The sequence below is a fragment of the Schistocerca nitens genome, chromosome 10 (genome assembly GCF_023898315.1).
Source record: "Schistocerca nitens isolate TAMUIC-IGC-003100 chromosome 10, iqSchNite1.1, whole genome shotgun sequence".
Lineage (NCBI taxonomy): Eukaryota > Metazoa > Arthropoda > Insecta > Orthoptera > Acrididae > Schistocerca > Schistocerca nitens.
The window spans coordinates 7,083,560-7,102,443 of NC_064623.1; the positions used below are offsets into that span (position 1 = coordinate 7,083,560).

Sequence of the window (18,884 nt, forward strand, 5' to 3'; positions counted from 1 at the left end):
TTTCTGTATCTGTTGGCCTTTCATGAGTATACCTCCTTCCCCTGAGTATTAGATTGTCATCTCCCTTTACGTACGGAATTACTGTTTCAATATGTGAGGATATACTTTCTGTATGTCATCATCTTCTGCTTACGACGTCGGCATGTGTACTTGAACTATCGTTGCCGGCGTTGGTGGGTGAGAGCAGCCCTGTTACTGAACTGTTCACAGTAGCTGACTCTCCGCCCTAACATCCTATTCATAACGAATCCTACTCGCTTTACGCAATTTTCTGCTGCTGTTGATATATCCTAAACTCGTCTGACCGGAAATTTTTGTTTGCTTCCCTATTCTCCTCACTGGCCCCCACTATATCTAGACTGAGCCTTCGCATTTTCCTTTTCAGATTTTCAGCTTTCCTGCTACATTCAAACTTCCGACATTCCACATCCCTCCCCCCTCCCGATTTGTACAACGTTATCCTTTCATTCGTTATTCAGTCTTTTCCTCATGGTCACTTCCCCCTTGGCAGTCCCCTCCAGGAGTGGGGAACTGGTCCAGAATCTTTTCTTGACGGAGAGATCATCATGACACGTTTCACTTAGAGGCAACATGTGTCTTCAATGCAGTTGTTTCCATTGTATTCTGCATCCTCATGCCACTGATCACTGCGGAAGGAGGTAAACACATGTTACAGCATTGTGTACTACGTACAGAGAGCGAGGGGTTAGGGGGAGGAACAGTTCAGAGACGGTGATTATTTGTATCAGCATGACAATGCACCGTTCCATAAAGTACCATCTGTGAGACAATGGTGTGAGCAGGCAAGTCTGTTTTAGGAAAGTTGTTGTCCACAGAGTCCTGACCTGAATCCAATGGAGCACCTATGGGACGAATTAGAACGTCGACTCGGCTCCAGAACGTCTGTTACCTAATCTGGTTTCAGTTCTCGAAGAAGAATGAGCTGCTGTTCCTCTGCTAACATTTAGACACCTGACTGAGAGTGTCCCCAGCAGACCTAATGACGCCATCACTAGTAGCTGTCCAGACGCTTTTCGTCAGGCGGGGCACACTGTAACCTAAGAGTGCAGCGGGCGGCCGCCCTCACCGGGGTGTCGCACGCGGTGGTCGGCGACCTTGACGATGGTGATGGGCAGGTAGCAGACGACGAAGGACAGGAAGATGGCCAGCACCATCTTGGTGATGCGCCACTCGTTGCGGCGCGCGCGCACATCCCTGGCGGCGTGCCGCTGCTGCTGGCCGCCGCCCCCGTCGCCGCCCCCAGGCGTCAGCCCCTTGCCGCCGCCCCCGGGGGTGGGAGTCTGCGCCGCCGTCTGGTGCGACCGCATCCGGTTCTCTGACCTGCAGCAGATCCAGACATGGGTTATGAGAGAGAAATGATACTGTTGTCCATTACACGGTTACCAGAACAGAGGGGCGACACTGAAAATTTTTACAAACAGGGTTTATTTTTTAAAAAGTATATATTTCTTTACTGTTTTTAAAGCTCTTGGCCCTGTGAAAGAAAAAGGTCTTTCGTGGAGATTCAACTATGAATTATGTAATCTCTATCATCAGAGGCACACTCGACTTGGGTAATCCAACAAGTTGGCGGTCGCAGAGCACTTTTTGTCCAAAAATCACGAAACGGTCTACCAACATACCAGTGTCTTGGCACAGATATCTATATACTGGGACAGCGTCGTTATAGAAGCTATCGAAATTCGTACCAGGGACGGACTTATCAACCGAGATAGCGGCTAGAACCTCAGCAGAGCATGGGAATCAGCACTGAGTCTAATTAAAAAGACGCTCAGCACAGGAAACGAACGTGCGACTAGGGCGGACGAGGCAATTACACCAACGCCACCACATACGGTGACGCCAGCGTCTTACCGAGCGCTGACGTGTCGGCGCGGACCGCGGAGAGAACGCCTCGTGAGGGGAGGGGTTTACGACGGCCGGCCACCCTCAGGAGCTCAGTTCGTCAGCGCACCTGACGATGGCGACATGTCTGATGGCCGAAATATTGTGCCTGTTGGACACTATGGACCGACAATACACCCGTGGACTGTTCGAGCAACTGTGATGTCGTTTAGTAGGTTGTAAACGTTTTGTGAAGAAAGGTCATTCCAAACATTTCTAAAAGGAAGCACATATTTATTAGAGAAACATAACTGCTATTTTATGTATGAAAAGTCAGAGAATCATTACTGGAATAGAAAAACTCACTATTAACGATATTTTTTGTTATCTTTTCGAGGTGGTCTCTTTTCCTTGGTCTGACGAAACGAGTGTGAACTGTAGAGACCTCTTCATTTGTACTAGGATAGGAAACAGTATTCTTCCTTTTGGCTTAGATTCATGAAATTAGGGAAGAAGCCAGGTTTAATAGTAGAAGTAAACGAAGAAAATCAGAAAACTGTTAAGGTGTGAAAACAAGTATTTCCTCTGTCATTTGTTACCTGACTTCGTGTTTGAAACACTGTCGAAAATCCTGGGATTCCCGTGGCTGGTATCTTGCCAGAGTCGAGGTCGATAACAAGCAACAATCGTCGAGACTGACGATTGCCGCGCGGGATTAGCCGAGCGGTCTGGGGGCTGCAGTCATGGACTGCGCGGCTGGTCCCGGGGGGAGGTTCGAGTCCTCCCTCGGGCATGGATGTGTGTGTTTGTCCTTAGGATAATTTAGGTTAAGTAGTGTGTAAGTTTAGGGACTGATGACCTTAGCAATTAAGTCCAATAAGATTTCACACACATTTGAACATTTGACTGACGATTCCTGATTGAGGTAGACAGTCTACTGTCTGTATACACAACTGAGTCTGCTTTTAGCACACTGAGAGCGCGAGACCAACTCGCACCTGGCCAACTGCTTTCGACCTGAGGGCTTAACAGCTTACGAAAAATTTAATGAAAATTGTGGTACACACTGGGTTGTTCAAACATCCACCCACTCCTACGGACCATTTCTTGCTCCAACTAAAAACAGGTGGCTGGAATGTGCTGGTGCTTCCTGGAAGGAGCTTGTAATGGTACTTGAATTACGTAACCATTACGGCACCTCAACTCAACCTGTCGATACCAGCAATATTCTACTGTGTTTTTGTAAAGTAGTTAACATGTTTTTGAGACAACATTCAGATTTTATTTCATTAATGTAGAGGTACTTTGATACATCGATATGTTTGTATTGCAATGATATTATTCTTATGTGTATTTTTTCTTTTGTCACTATGGTCTTTGTCGTACTTGTAACTGATTTTTGGGTGCGTAAGCGATTATTAGTTAGAGTTAGAGTCGGACCTTGAGAAAGCCTAGTCTTGGACGTAATGTTCGAAAGACGCATATTGTAGCCAGTTTATAAAATGTGAACTTTAAGAGTGAGGAAGATGTTTTCAAGTATGTTTTGTATCGTGAAGTGATGGTTCAAATGGCTCTGAGCACTATGGGGCTTAACTGCTGTGGTCATCAGTCCCCTAGAACTTAGAACTACTTAAACCTAACTAACCTAAGGACATCACACACATCCATGCCCGAGGCAGGATTCGAACCTGCGACCGTAGCGGTCACGCGGTTCCAGACTGCAGCGCCTAGAACCGCACGGCCACTCCGGCCGGCTGTGAAGTGATGTTTCATGTGTTCTATCGCAACAAAAGCAATAAAAAAGAAGTGTAACTTAAATTCGGAATGCTGATTATTTTTTTACATCACCATTGTGCTAACTTTGAAAGGTTTAATCTTCAAGAATGGTTTATGAAGCGCATCTACAAAACTTTTGAATATAGCAGAATAAAACCTAGGCCTCTTTGCATCCGAGCTTGGAATCACCACCACCTAGATTTTCGACGATTGAGCCATGATTTTGCGACGAGACCAGCGTGGGAAACACGAAAAGATGAGTGCCTAGTTTATTCATACATGAAATGACTTTATTAACTGTGCTCTAATGACACCTGCCACATAATATAACGTTGTTGTTGCCCGAAAATGTTGTATGTAGCAGCGTGAGCTACACCACAATCATAATTAAATTTAGTTTCTTTGTGTGGTAGGGTTGTTAGAAGCTACAGAAGTTTATTTCGAGAAGACTTACTCTCTGGCCACCTGGTCTGCCGGTTCACTTCCGAGTACGCCTCTGAGAGCTTTAAACCTTGCAGAGTGTATAACCCAGTTTTTGTTTTGCAACATGCTAATCTCATTTCTGTAACTAGGCCGTTGTGGCGGTTCGGAGGCCGCTCTGTGTGGAGAATGAGAAACAAGGAGGGGTGGTGCTCGGTACGGTGCGTAGGGGTACTCACTCGTGGACGACCCAGAAGATGCGCGCGTAGCAGGCGACGATGACGACGCAAGGCACGAGGAAGCCCAGCACGAAGAGCGCCGTCTTGGAGGAGCGGCCCGACGAGTCCTCCAGGATGGAGCACGAGCCCAGCAGCGCGTCGTAGCCGAAGCGGCCTGTCGGGGAACAACAAACAGCGCCACGTGGGCGATCAGCGTCAGCGCTGCAGTGGAGGCGCTTACACGGGGACAGTCACTACAAACTACTGCCTGCACCCACTTTATTCAACACGTAAACGTCACTACAGATAACAATGATTTTATCTTGGAACTCTTCCATTTGGTCCGTGTCTGCATAGAAAAATAGTAATATCAGATAACTGAGTCCGCCTTGATGCAAAACACCTTGTTATCCGTTTATTTCTTTATTCTCCCAAACTAGTTTCGGCGACAAACATCACCATCATCAGAGGGATTTTTTAAAATCTGAAATATGCAGAAAACAGCATGGTTATACAAATACAGTAGCGCGTTATTACATTTTTACTTTACATTGTATGTTACAGCATGTTTTAAGCAATTATTGTCGCTGTCTGCGAATGAAATGATGTTCGCTAAGTAGAAAATGGCAACAAAAACAAGAAGCCCACAGAAAATATGTCTCAGACAGCGACAATAATTACTTAAAACATGCTGTAACGCACAATAAATAAGGTCGTATAAAGGTCTCCATACAAAAATATATTCAAAACGAATATTAAAAATGTAATAGCGTGCTACTATCTTTGTTTAACCATGCTAATTTCTGCATGTTTTAGGTAAAAAAAACCACTGATGATGGTGAGCCGGCCGCGGTGGCCGAGTGGTTCTAGGCGCTTCAGTCTGGAACCGCGCGACTGCTAAGGTCGCAGCCTCGAATCCTGCCTCGGGCATGGATCTGTGTGTTATGTCCTTAGGTTAGTTAGGTTTAAGTAGTTCTAAGTTCTAGGGGACTGATGACCTCAGAAGTTAAGTCCCGTAGTGCTCAGAGCCGTTTTTTGATGATGGTAATATTTGTCGCCGAAACTAGTTTGGGAGAAAAAGAAATAAACGAATAACAACGTGTTTTGCATCAAGGCGGACTCAATTTTCTGATATTAGTGTGTCACTACAGATATTCGGATTTGGGTTAAGACATGTTCGATATGCCTGCCATCACTGGCGATGATGTGGCGCAGGCGACCATCGAAGTTCTGCATGACCCGCTGAAGTTTAGGAACATCGACGCCGTCGTTGATCTCCTGCATGGTTTTTTTCGGCTCAGCAATGGTTTCGGGGTTATTGGTGTACAACTTCTTTTTGATACTGCCACACAAATGGAGTCGCACTTGTTGGCATACGGAGAGTATGGCGGCCAATGGAGGCCCACGCCAGTGGCCTCTGGGTACCCCTGAGCCAGAATCTGGTCCCCAAAGTGTTCCTCCACGACATGAAACACACTCTTGCTTTGATGAGGTCGAGCTCCGTCTTGAATGAACCACATCTTGTCAATATCAGGGTCACTTTGGATAAGGGGGATGAAATCACCCTCCAAAACCTTCACATACCGTTCGGTAGTCATCGTGTAATCAAGCAATATCACACCGATTATTTCGTGACACCACACAGTCATCCGTTGGGGATGAGCAGACCTCTTGATCGCGAAATGTGGATTCTCAGTCCCGCAAATGCGTGAGTCTTGCTGTTGACGAACGCATCCAAATGAAAGTGGACTTCGTCGCTAAACCAAACCACACAGTGCATACTAATTCCCATCATGCCCCGCGGCCAACCGTGCAGTTTGAACGCAAACCGTTCAGAAGTTATGACGATTTTATTTCATATAGTTCAATAATTCTCACACTCTATGTTAGCATGGTTGTACAGGAGGTAGATAACGGTCTGGTTGTCTTTTCATTTTAGCACAAGCACCTGAGGGAAGAAGATAGATTACGAACTTAATAGACAGGATCATCAAAAAGTCAATATAAATTTGCAGACAGTGAGGCAAAAATTGACACACATGCTTGGAATGACATAGGATTTTTTTAGAACAAAAAAAAAAAACGAAGTTCACAAAATGTCCGACAGATGGCGCTGGACAGCAAAACGTCAGTCACTGCACATGACACTCGTGATACAGAATCGCATCATCCCCAGCCTGGCTGATAAACACCTGCTGGAACGTACGATGTTTATGCAGGATGGCGCTCCACCCCATATTGCTAGACGCTTGAAAGATCTCCTGGGCGCGTCGTTTGGTGATGATCGTGTGCTCAGCCGCCACTTTCGTCATGCTTGGCCTCCCAGGTCCCCAGACCTCAGTCCGTGCGATTATTGTCTTTTGGGTTACCTGAAGTCTCAAGTGTATCGTGATCGACCGACACCTCTAGGGATGCTGAAAGACAACATCCGACGCCAATGCCTCACCATAACTCCGGACATGCTTTACAGTGCTGTTCACAACATTATTCCTCGACTACAGCTATTGTTGAGGAATGATGGTGGACATATTGAGCATTTCCTGTAAAGAACATCATCTTTGCTTTGTCTTACGTTGTTATGCTAATTATTGCTATTCTGATCAGATGAAGCGCCATCTGTCGGACATTTTTTGAAGTCAGTTTGTACCTATCTGACTACATTATTCCGTGATTTATTCAGTTTTCAAATTTATACTGACTTTTTAATCATCTGGTGTTTCCATCCATTGTGAAAAGTCATTTCGCAACGTGAAACGGAGAATGATATGGCAATCACTAAAGTAAATGGTATTTCCAGCACAACTCATTATGACAGGTTAGTCGCTAGAAACTGAGGTGATGAGTCATGGGATAGCCACGTGCAGATATACCTTAGTAGTTCCGCGTAGACAGGGTATAAGAGGGCAGTGCATTGGTGGAGGTGTCATTTGTACTCAGGTGGTTCGTGCCAAACCCAAGTGATTGCGGCCCCTCGACGGGAATTAACTGACTTTGCACGTTCAATGGTAGTTGGAGCCATCATTACGCTTCGGAAATCGTTTGCGACTGCAATATGCCGAGATTCACAGCGTCAAGATTGTGCCAAGAATACGACATTTCAGGCATTCTCTCACCACGGACAGCGTGCTAACAGACAAGCAACACTGTGTGAAATGATCGCACAGATCGATGTGGGACGTTGGGACGTACGACGAAAGTATCCGTCAGGACAGTGCGGCGAAATTTGCCGCCAGTGGGCTGTGGCTGCAGACGACGGACGAGAGTACCTTCGCTAAAAGCACGACATCGCCTGCACAGCCTCTCCTGATCTCGTGGCCATATTGATTGGACTATAAAACCGTGGCCTGGTCAGATGAGTCCCGATTCCAGTTGTTGAGAGCTGATGCCGGGGTCAGAGTGTGGCGGAGACCCCACGAAGCCATGACCCGAGCTGTCAACAAGGCGCTGTGCGAGCTGGCGGTGGCTCCGTACTGCTGATGGCTGGGATTACAGGAGTGCACTGGGTCCTCTGGTCCAACTGGACCGATCACTGACTGGAAATGGTTGTGTTCGGCTACTTGGAGTCCATTTGTAGCCATTCGTGCATTTCATGTTCCCAAACAACGATGGAACTTTTATGTATTTTAATATATTATCATTAGTTTGTTATATTCTTTATCTGTGCTTTTATTTTAATTATTGGTGTAGTTATTGGTTTTAGTTCAAAATGGTTCAAATGGCTCTGAGCACTATGGGACTTAACTTCTGAGGTCATCACTCCCCTAGAACTTAGAATCACTTAAACCTAATTAAACTAAGGGCATCACACATATCTATGCCCGAGGCAGGATTCGAACCTGCGACCGTCGCGGTCGCGCGGTTCCAGACTGTAGCGCCTAGAACTGCTCAGCCACACCGGCCGACCGTTGGTTTTAGTTGGTGTAGCTTAGTTCCTAATTTCCTTTTATCTCTAATCTCCTGAAAACCTGCAAAATATAAATATTTCGTCTTAAATACCACAGGAGAGCAAGAGATGTATTTCGCAGTGGCGATCTCGCGGAAATTCCTCGTCGTTATCTACACCACTACAAATCTCTAAAACTTTTACTCGCTACGCAAATGCTTCGGCACAACTGTGTGCTATGTTGTTTGATGAGTCTGGATGATAGGTCCAACAATTTAGCAAATTAAAGTTTATTAATTCCAAGATATTCTCTCGACGAATTCTGACCGTGGAAAATGCAGGTTCCCACTATCGTTTCAAACTTCACCTCCGAGCGATCTACGTCTCGTAATATCTGTACCTTGATAATTAACTAATTGAAATATGGAGACGTACACACCTTTAATACATCTACATCTACATGGTTACTCTGCAATTCACACTTAAGTGCCTGGCAGAGGGTTCATCGAACCATTTTCATACTACATCTCTACCATTCCACTCTCGAATGGCGCGTGGGAAAAAGGAACACCTAAATCTTTCCGTTCGAGCTCTGATTTGTCCACGTAGGTGGGTGTCAACAAAATATTTTCGCATTCGGAAGAGAGAGTTGGTGATTGAAATTTCGTAAACAGATCTCGCCGCAAAGAAAACCGCCGTGTTTCAGTGACTGCCACCTCAACTCGCGTATCCTATCAGTGACACTCTCACCCCTATTGTGCGATAACACGAAATGAGCTGCCCTTCTTTGCACTTTTTCGATGTCCTCCGTCAATCCTACCTGGTAAGGATCCCACACCGCGCACCAATATTCCAGCAATATTCCAGACGGTGTCTTTAGTGGGTTTGTCGCATCTTCTAAGTGTTCTGCCAACAAAGCGCAGTCTTTATTTCACTTTCCGCACAGTATTATCTATGTGGTATTTCCAATTTAAGTTGCTCGTAATTGTAATTCCTAGGTATTTAATCGAATTGACAGCCCTTAGATTTGTGCGTTTTATTGTATACCCAAAATTTATCGGATTTCTTTCAGTACCCATATGGATGACCTCGTACTTTTCTTTGTTTTGTGCCAATTGCCACTTTTCGCACCATACAGAAATTCTCTCTAGATCATTTTGTAGTTGGAATTGATCTCTCTCTCGGAGCTGTCCTTGTAGTAACCGATCTGTAAAGGTTGGTTGTATCCCTGTAGAGCCAACTGCTGCTGTAACTGCCGCTGCGGGTGCAGTAAGATGCGCCAGAGCCGTACGCAGAAACGATGGTATTTCCTCTCGGAAGTGCCGGGTGGCCGTCTTGTGACCACCGCTACCAGCAATCATGTAGTTGCTACATTCCTGCCAATTCGTCAGGAATATCGCAGAAGTGTAGAGGACAAGGGGTTATTTTAGGAAATATGGTGCGAAATTGTGATTTAGTGTGTTTCAGTGCACGATGCGCCAGGCTCACAGCAGACGGGCAGACGAAGGCTGGCCGGTGCGTTATGCAAGTGAGACAGTTTTGCAATGAGCGTCGGTATGTGTGTAAGTGTGCAGCAGCCATCGAGAGCCAGAACGCAACATCAGCAGGCGCGAGCCGCGTGTGGCGCGGTTGCATTAGCCAACTCATTGAGAACCTTCTAATAAAGACGCCACTGCGTAACCGGCGGATTCAGCAGGGGTCTGCACTATTTAAGTGCATCAGAGGTGGACGTCGGCTTTCGGTTCGACCGATTGGGCGTTCGGTCGCTGTCACATCGACGTCATCAGTGACGCTGTCCCCGAGCACTGGCCGACAGGGGGCGTTGCCCGCTGCTGCACCGGCGACTGCCGGCGTCGCCACGAGCCGCCGGGGCGAGCTGGGCCGGGCCTCGTGCCACTGAACTCCTGCCGCCCGCACAGCCGCCGACCGAGCCCGGCGTCGCGTTCCCCGGACTGCGTGCATCGGCACGTCTCCACCGCGACACGAGCGGTGGGGCTGAGCTACCGGAAAATGTATTGGGAGAACCAACAATAAAGAGTAACATTGCTAAAAACAGCCACCTTCTTCTACCCAGCCACGCCCTACAACCCCGACCACGTCACCTGCTCCGGACAACCCATTACAGAAGGAACATCCAGTTTCTCGTAGCCCAGTTACGCGACCTCCTTCAAACTCAATGAGGTGTTTATAATGGCGTCTTTGACACCTTACAGGCATTCTTGACTAACATTAAGCCGCCTCATCCAATCTGAAAGGTAACTAACGCTCAAGACCATTACGGCGTGTATTTAAAGCAAACCGATTTGCATGCTCATAGTGGCACTTCTAGCGCCACTCTTAGGCGACTGGCTGGAACTATGAATAGACTTCATCTTTCAAACACAGAAACACGTCTACCGACTTTCGTTTATGTGGCACAAGTTCTTGTTGGTGTTGCGGGTCTTTTTTTTCCGTCAGTGCAATTTTCTCCCGGTCGTAGAAGCGCTTGGTTTCGATACTGAGCTTACGGCTAATCTGACGAATTAAATGAGAAAAGGCAAACTGAGTAGGAAGGGACAGAGGGAAGTGATTGCTGAAGAAGTCGGTCAGCGGCGTGTCCGGAACGCCGGCTGCGGTGCATTGTTTACTGGAACCAATAAGGACGCGGGCGCGGCCAGGCGGCGCGCGTGCTCCGCGCCTCCCTCCCTCCAGGCTTCCCGCTCGCCTTGTCTTTTATCGCGCAGGGCGGGCAGAGATTTCATATCGCGGCCGGCGCCTCCTTATGAAGCCGAGCTCCGGCTGCCGGCAGAGCCTCGCGCCCGCTGTTATTGGAAGCTCAGCTGCCGAGCGCCGGCCCAGACAGGGATTCCTCAGGACAGTCGAGGCCACAGCTGTGGCCGAGCGGCTCTAGGCGCTTCAGTCCGGAACCGCGCTGCTGCTATGGTCGCAGGTTCGAATCCTGCCTCGAACACGGATGTGTGTGATGTCCTTAGGTTAGTTAGGTTTAATTAGTTCTAAGCTCTAGGGGACTGATGACCTCAGATGTTAAGTACCACAGTGATTGGAACCATTTTTTTCCGTGTCTCATATTCTCCCAGGAGGCACTACTGGTCAAAACTACGCAAAAATATCCTATAAAGAAACACACTACTCGTCATTAAAATTGCAACACGAAGAAGGTGCTTTCCTTTAAATTAGGGTTAGGAAACACCGATGCTGGTATTTCTTAATAATCGGCATTTTTTCGGTATTTGTTAGGTCTCGATTTTAAGAGTTTTTTTTCACTTTTAACTTTTTTTTTGAGTCGTCACTCTTCAGACTGGTATGCTGCGGCCCGCCACGAATTTCTCTCCTGTACCAACCTCATCATCTCAGAGTAGCACTTGCAACTTATAGCCTGAATTATTTACTGCATGTAGTCCAGCTTCTCTCGTCCTCTACAGTTTTTGGCCTCTACAGCTGTACAATGTTAACAGATGTCCTACCGTCCTGTCCCTTCTCCTTGTCAGTGTTTTCCATACATTCCTTTCGTCATTTAGTCTCCAGAGAACCTCGTCATCCCTTTCCTTATCAGTCTATCTAATTTATAACATTCTTCTGTAGCACGACGTTTCAAACGCTTCGATTTTCTTTTTTCCCGGTTTTCTTACAGTGCCGTTTCACTAGCATACAATGCTCTGCTCCAAACGTACATACTTAGAAATTTCTTCCTCAAATTAAGGCCTGTCTTTGTTTCTCTCGGTGGCCAAGAATGCCGTTTTTGCCAGTGCTAGTCTGCTTTTCATGTTCTACTAGCTCCCTAGGTGGCAGAATTTCGTAACTTCATCTACTTCGTAATCACCTACCTGACGTTGAATGTCTCGCTGTTCTCATTTCTGCTAATTCCCATTACTTTCGCCTTTCTGCGATTTACTATTAATACATATTCTGTACTCATTATACTACTCATTCCATTCAACATATACCGTAATTCTTATTCACTTTCACTGAGGATAGCAATCTCGTTAGCGAATCTTACCACTGACATCCTTTCACCCCGAATTCTAATCCCGCTCTCGAATTTTTCTTTTATCTCCATCATTCCTTCTTCGACGTACAGAGTGAACAGTAGGGCCGAAAGACTACATCATCTCTGTGTCACACTCTTTTGAATCCGAGCACTTCGTTCTTGGCCTTAGTCTTAGTGTTCTTGTACATATTGTACATTATCTGTCTTTCCCTATAGCTTTTCCGTATTTTCCTCAGAATTTCGAACACCTTGCACCATTTTACATTGTCGAACGCCCTTCCCAGGCCGACAACACTATCAAGGTGTGTTGATTTTTCTTCAGAGTTTCCTCCATTATTAACCGCAACGTCAGAACAGCCTCTCTGGTACCTTTACCTTTCCTAAACCCAGACTTATTGTTATGAAACAGATCCTCAGTTGTCTTTTCCATTCGTCTGTATATTATTCTCGTCCGCAACTTGGATGCATGAGCTGTTAAGCTGACTGTGCGATGATTCTCTCACTTATCTGCCCTTGCAATCTTCGAAATTCCGTGGATGATGTTTTTCCAAAAACCTGGTGGTATTTACCCAGTCCCATACATTCTACACATTAACTTGAATAGTCGTTTTGTTGCTACTTTCTCCAATTATTTTAGACATTCCAATAGAATGTTTTCTATTCCTACTGTTTTATTTGATCTTAAGTTGTCCGAAGTTCTTCTAAATTCTGATTCTAATACTGATATTATATCCCGTATCTATTTCCTTTCGATTCCTATTTCCTCTTCTATCTCGTCATGAGATCTCACAAAAGCCTTCAGTGTATTCTTTTTACCTATCTGCTCTCATACTTTGCTAATAACAGCGTTAAAATGGTTCAAATGGCTCTGAGCACTATGGGACTTAGCATCTGTGGTCATCAGTCCCCTAGAACTTAGAACTACTTAAACCTAACTAACCTAAGGACAACACACGTCCATGTCCGAGGCAGGATTCGAACCTGCGACCGTAGCGGTCACGCGGTTCCAGACTGTAGCGCCTAGAACCGCACGGCCGCACCGGACGGCATTAAATAAAACTTCTTCTAAAAACGAGTATTGTTTATTCGTAAAATTTCCATTCTTTTTAAATATTAGGTATTGTATAACATGGGAAACGTGATTAGTGATATTTTAATACCAACCTTAAGAGGTAGAAACTAGCAACAAACACATGACGTAAGAATCCATACAGCACTGGAGAGACAATGATATCCTCGTCGCAGTGTGACGTGGCCTAGTAGACGGTATGCCTGTATTTCCAGTGCCCCCACCTGGTCTACATCGCTTTCTCCCGCCGTAGTCCTCGGACATCGGCTGTGTTGCAGAATGGCAGCATCCCTAGTCTGCAAGTGTTTTACGAACTCCGGCAGGAATGAAACATGAAACGCAGGAGGAGGGACAATGGACTTCCACGCGTCACTTAAGGAGAACAAGTTCACAGTCTTATTTGGAAGAGAAATTGAACCTGGTTGATATACCCGGAATTTTATTGTCTTGCCATAAACTTGCAATAATAACCGAAGCCTTCAGTTTGTGGCTGCTTCAGGATGAAAAACTGAAACCATTCAGAAGTGACGATGCAGGAAAGTCGTCAGCTTGTGACCTTCCCCTCCCGCCTTCCTCCCCTTCGCCATCTTTACTGCAGCCACCGAGACTGTTTTATACCACAAACTCTACCACCACATCAACCGAGATTTACTACTCCTTCATCTGCTCTAGAATTTTCCAATCTTTGTCTGCGTTTATTGCTAGAGATAACAGCAATAAAAAACGAGTATCGGCTACTTCAGAAACCAGTTAGTTTGAGCGGTTTTAAGTCAGGTTAAACTGAAGACAAAATAACGATATAGCCGAAAACAATGATATACGCTGGAAGGCTATCGTCCTGGCATCGCAGTCTGTGTAGTTTCCCTGGATCTCTTCTCCAGTCAGCAGCGTATTTCGCCTCAGACACAGTAGTGGCTGCAGCCACGGCAAGGTCATTGACCCTGCGGGCATCATCAGTAAGGTGGACACGAGCGCCTGCTTCATTGGCAGTCGCCGGCGCGGCGTAATCAATCTGAGTTACTTTGTTTCCCTCGCAATTACGCAAGCACTGTGCGCACACCGCTGGAATAGCATTTGTTTTATTTGGTCGCATATTCTGTCTGTGGCTTCCCTCCCCTGATTTCATTTGCGGACAAAGCAAATCGAGCTACACTTTTCTGACACCTTTACGATATTCCGCTACTGTACCTTGGACCCTCTCAGCATAACCATATTGTGACGGGACTGTTCTCACCATTAAGTTTCATTCGTGCCGGCTACGTCGTTAGCAGACTCTCTCCTACAAACTTATGTTTTGCCAATAAAGCAGCGATAAAGTTATGGAGATGAAACTCTTGAAGCTGCTATGCAGCAGCGCATGTCTTAGAACTAAGCCTAAGTATTTTCAGTAATAGTTACTCACGTCCAAAAGTCGTATGACACGGGGCATAATCTTACAGGGGAAGTACAAATTCGCCGGACGGAGTCGCCGAGCGGTTCTAGGCGCTACAGTCTGGAACCGCGTGACCGCTACGGTCGCAGGTTCGAATCCTGCCTCGGACACGGATGTGTGTGATGTCCTTAGGTTAGTTAGGTTTAAGTAGTTCTAAGTTCTAGGGGACTGATGACCTCAGAAGTTAAGTCCCATAGTGCTCAGAGCCATTTGAACCATTTGAAGTAAAAATTCAACGAGAATATTCCCGAATGTTTGTTAGACCGACAGCATGTCATCCCCATGGAATAAGCCTGGTGGTTAAAACTGACTGGAAGGATGCAAAGCTAAGGTGATTGCAGCTGGCATCCCTCAAGCATCCGTTCTGTCTCCAACAATATGTAACATACTCAGGGTGGCTGCCGTGAACAAGTTGCTTGGGATAAATAGGGTAGCATGTGTACATCTGAAGTGAATTTTTCCTTGATGTGGCCGACTTGAAATGTGTCGTTCAGCAAAAGCACTTAAAACTGCAGTGTAACTAAACGTTCAGAAGACGCAACGACGTGACAGAGCATTGCTTCATCCATAAAACAGTGCTTCACACCCTCACACTGGTCCAAACTTCGTGATACGGGACTTACTGCGCGTTCAGGAGGCTTGCTTCGAAGCAGCGCGCAAAACACAGCAAAGAAATCGTGCCTCTGTGGTTGCTTCATCGTCAACGCAGAAACCAAAAGCGATAAGTGTTCGCCTGGGAGGTAGGCAGCCAACCCTACCACAGTGCGCGCCATGTGGACGGACATCCCGGCGACTGCCAAAGAAACAGGTGTGCAAAACTAAGGCAGTACTGTACCACGGATAAAGGGCCTATTTAAGTCTTTTTGAAACGTACCGATTGATAACGGGCTATTTCTTTTTTCTTTTTTTTTAACCTATCGAGTGGTGGAGAGGTTTATCGCCCTTACGTACTCCGATGGTAGTTTCGACAGCAGACATTTCTTCGGGACCTTTTCCTCCGCAGTATCCTTTCTTTCAGGAGTGCTAGTTCTGCAAGTTTCGCAGAAGAGCTTCTGTAAAGTTTGGAAGGTAGGAGACGAGATACTGGCAGAAGTAAAGCTGTGAGTACCGGGCGTGAGTCGTGCTTCGGTGGCTCAGATGGTAGAGCACTTGCCCGCGAAAGGCAAAGGTCCCGAGTTCGAGTCTCGGTCGGGCACACAGTTTTAATCTGCCAGGAAGTTTCATGTCAGCGCACACTCCGCTGCAGAGTGAAAATCTCATTCTGGAGACATTTCTTCGTTCAGTGTTGCTAGATGGAAATTGATGAGGTACTGACGGACATACATCTGACGTAGTACGTCTGGCTGTAAAATAACGGGACTGTTGCTGTAAAACATTTTATTTCGAAATCATACATATTTAGTTACTGGCACCGTCAATATACTCTTGTCCTCTACCCCTCCACGCTCCATGCGAATTTTCCATTCTGTGAGCTCCATGATGATACGCGTTGCTTTTTCTTCACTGCTTCAACGGAGCGAAATATTTTTCCTTTTAAGGCAGATTTGATATTGGGAACAGATAAGTCACATGGAGATAGGTCAGGCGAATAAAGTGGGTGGTCTGACGCTGGGATGCAGTACTCAGTTACAAACCTCTTAACTCAAAACGCAGTATGAGCCGGTGCGTCGTCTTGATGGACACCCACGACCCGTTATTCCACATTTCTGATCTTGTTTTCTTATTTTCACACGGATTTGAGCAAGAACCTCAAGGAATGGTTTGACCTTCAAGAATCCAGTGAAGATACAGAGTTCCATGAATAATGAAAAAGCAATCATTTTCGGTTTTTGTCTTGATTTGCTCATTCATACTTCGCTTTCTGTAAAGTTGGGCCCCTTCAGTGCATGGATAGGGGCATAGTTTTTGGATCATATGTGGAAAACGAAGATTTGTCACGTGTTATTTAGAAGAAATTCATCTTTTAGAACTAATTATGATCATTTTGAGTGGTATTGAAAGTGATAGTACGAACAATTTTCACGAGCTTTTGTTTGTTGGATCCTAAAAATTTTCGACACGAGTTGTGCACAAACTTTTGTCATGTCAGATTAATTATGTAAGACATGTCTACACATTTTTGTCAGTACCTACAGTTGCAGTAATTGATCAGATATTCAGTCGACGGTCAGATCGAATCACATTGCCTACGTTATCGGTACTTTTCCGTTTTTGATGTTGAAGGGTGTCCCAGGCATGAGTCATCTTCAGTGTCTTCTTGCCCGTGTTAGAATCGCTTGTTCGCATACGTCACAGACTGTCTTCTCCGTACGCTTCTTCTAGTAAAATATAGGTTTCAGTAGCAGTTTTTCCACGTGTCATCTAAAACTTTACAAGAGTTCGTTGGTGTATTATTACACTTGTCATTTTTCTGACAAAACAAAATAACAGCTTTTACACAAGATGAGGCCACGGCCGGAATGATCTGTCTACAGACATCATAGGTGCCACAACCGGCTGAGAAGGCTTCACGATTCTTTACCATATGCGTTCTTATTCTGTGACAGCGTCAGTGGAATTATTTTATAGCCACGCCTCAGGTGGTGAAGTGATATACAACGAAGCGATAAAAGTCACGGGATACGCCTAATATCGTGCCGGACCTCCTCTAGTCCGGTGTAGCGCGGCAGCTCGACGTGACGTGGACTGGAAGTTCAAATGGTTCAAATGGCTCTGAGCACTATGGGACTTAACTTCTGAGGTCATCAGTCCCCTAGAACTTAGAACTACTTAAACCTAACTAACCTAAGGACATCACACACATCTATGCCCGAGGCAGGATTCGAACATGCGACCGTAGCGGTCACGCGGTTCCAGACTGTAGCGCCTAGAACCGCTCGGCCACTTCGGCCGGCGGACTGGAAGTCCCCTGCAGAAATACTGAACTGTGCTGCCTCTACAGCCGTCTATAACTGCGAAGGTGTCGGCAGTATAGGATGTTATGCACGGAACGACGCCTCAATTACGTCTGACAAGTATTGGATGTCATTCATGTCTGGCGACCTGTGTGGCCAAATCATTCGCTCGAATTGTCCAGAATGTTCTTCAAGGGAGTCTCGAACAATTGTGGGCCGGCGATATGGCGCATTGTCATTCATACACTTTCCATCGTGTTTTGGGAACATGGAGCCCTCGAATAGCTGCAAATGGCCTCCAAGTAGCCGAACGTAACCATTTCCAGTCAATGATCACTTCAGTTGGACCAGAGCACCCAGTCCATTCCACGTAAACACAGCTGACAGCGTTACGTAGCCACAACCAGCTCGCACAGTGTCACGTTGAGAACCTGGGTCCGTAGCTTCTTGGGGTCTACGTCACACTCGAACCCTACTATAAGCTCTTACCATCCAAAATCACGATTCGTCTGATCAGGCCACGGTTTTCCAGTCGTCTGGGGCCCAAGTGATATGCTCACGAGCCCAGAAGAGGCGCTGCAGGCGATGCGTCGGTTGTCTGCTGTCATAGCCCACTAAACGCTAAGTTTCTCCGCACTGTGCCAAAGGATACATCGATTTATGCGGTTATTTCACGCGGTGTTGCCTGTTTGATAGCACTGACAACTCTACGCAAACGCCGATGCTCTCGTTCGTTAAGTGAGGGCCTTCGGCCACTGCCTTGTCCTTGGTGGGAGGCGATGCCTGAAATTTGGTATTCTACTCACACTGTCGACACTATGAATCTCGGAATATTGAGTTCCCCAACGATTTAGGAAGTGGAATGTCGCATTCGTCGAGCTTCAGCTTCCATTCAGCGTTCGAAGTCTGTTAACTGCCATCGTGCGGCCATAGCCACGTTGGAAATCTTTTCATATGAATCACCTGAGCACAAAGGACAGCTCCGCCAATGCACTGCCCTCTCATATCTTGTGTACGCGATAGAACCGACATCTGCATGGTTTTTGTAATTTCAGTGTACACTGAGTGTTTGAACATAAAGTAATGGGCGAAATGGAAGAAGCAGAGGTGTCCCGTGAAAGTCTATGACAAGAAGAACACATGGACGATGGTTAGGTAGGTAGGCAGGTGGGCGGTACTCACCCCAGACGCCGAGCAGCGTGGGCAGCTGCATGCCGTAGCTGAAGAGCCAGCAGAAGGCGATCATGGCGGCGATCCAGTGGCGCCGGTAGATGCGGCCGTACCAGCCGTGGTGCGCGATCATTATGTACCTGCAACACGCCGCAGCGCCGTCACCCACCTGTCCACACTTCCCACCGC

General features: G+C 46.4%; 1 protein-coding gene across 1 annotated transcript in view; it reads right to left on the reverse strand.

Annotated features, from left to right (window-relative positions):
* Positions 1 to 18,884, reverse strand: part of LOC126210350 (G-protein coupled receptor moody) — a 491,669-nt gene that overhangs the window by 53,111 nt on the left and 419,674 nt on the right. Inside the window, exons 7-9 of the mRNA XM_049939564.1 lie at positions 18,708 to 18,835; positions 4,281 to 4,434; positions 1,088 to 1,341 (exon numbers count right to left, since the gene is read on the reverse strand). Of these exons, the coding sequence (XP_049795521.1) occupies positions 1,088 to 1,341; positions 4,281 to 4,434; positions 18,708 to 18,835 (536 nt within the window). The remainder of the gene's footprint in view (positions 1 to 1,087; positions 1,342 to 4,280; positions 4,435 to 18,707; positions 18,836 to 18,884) is intronic.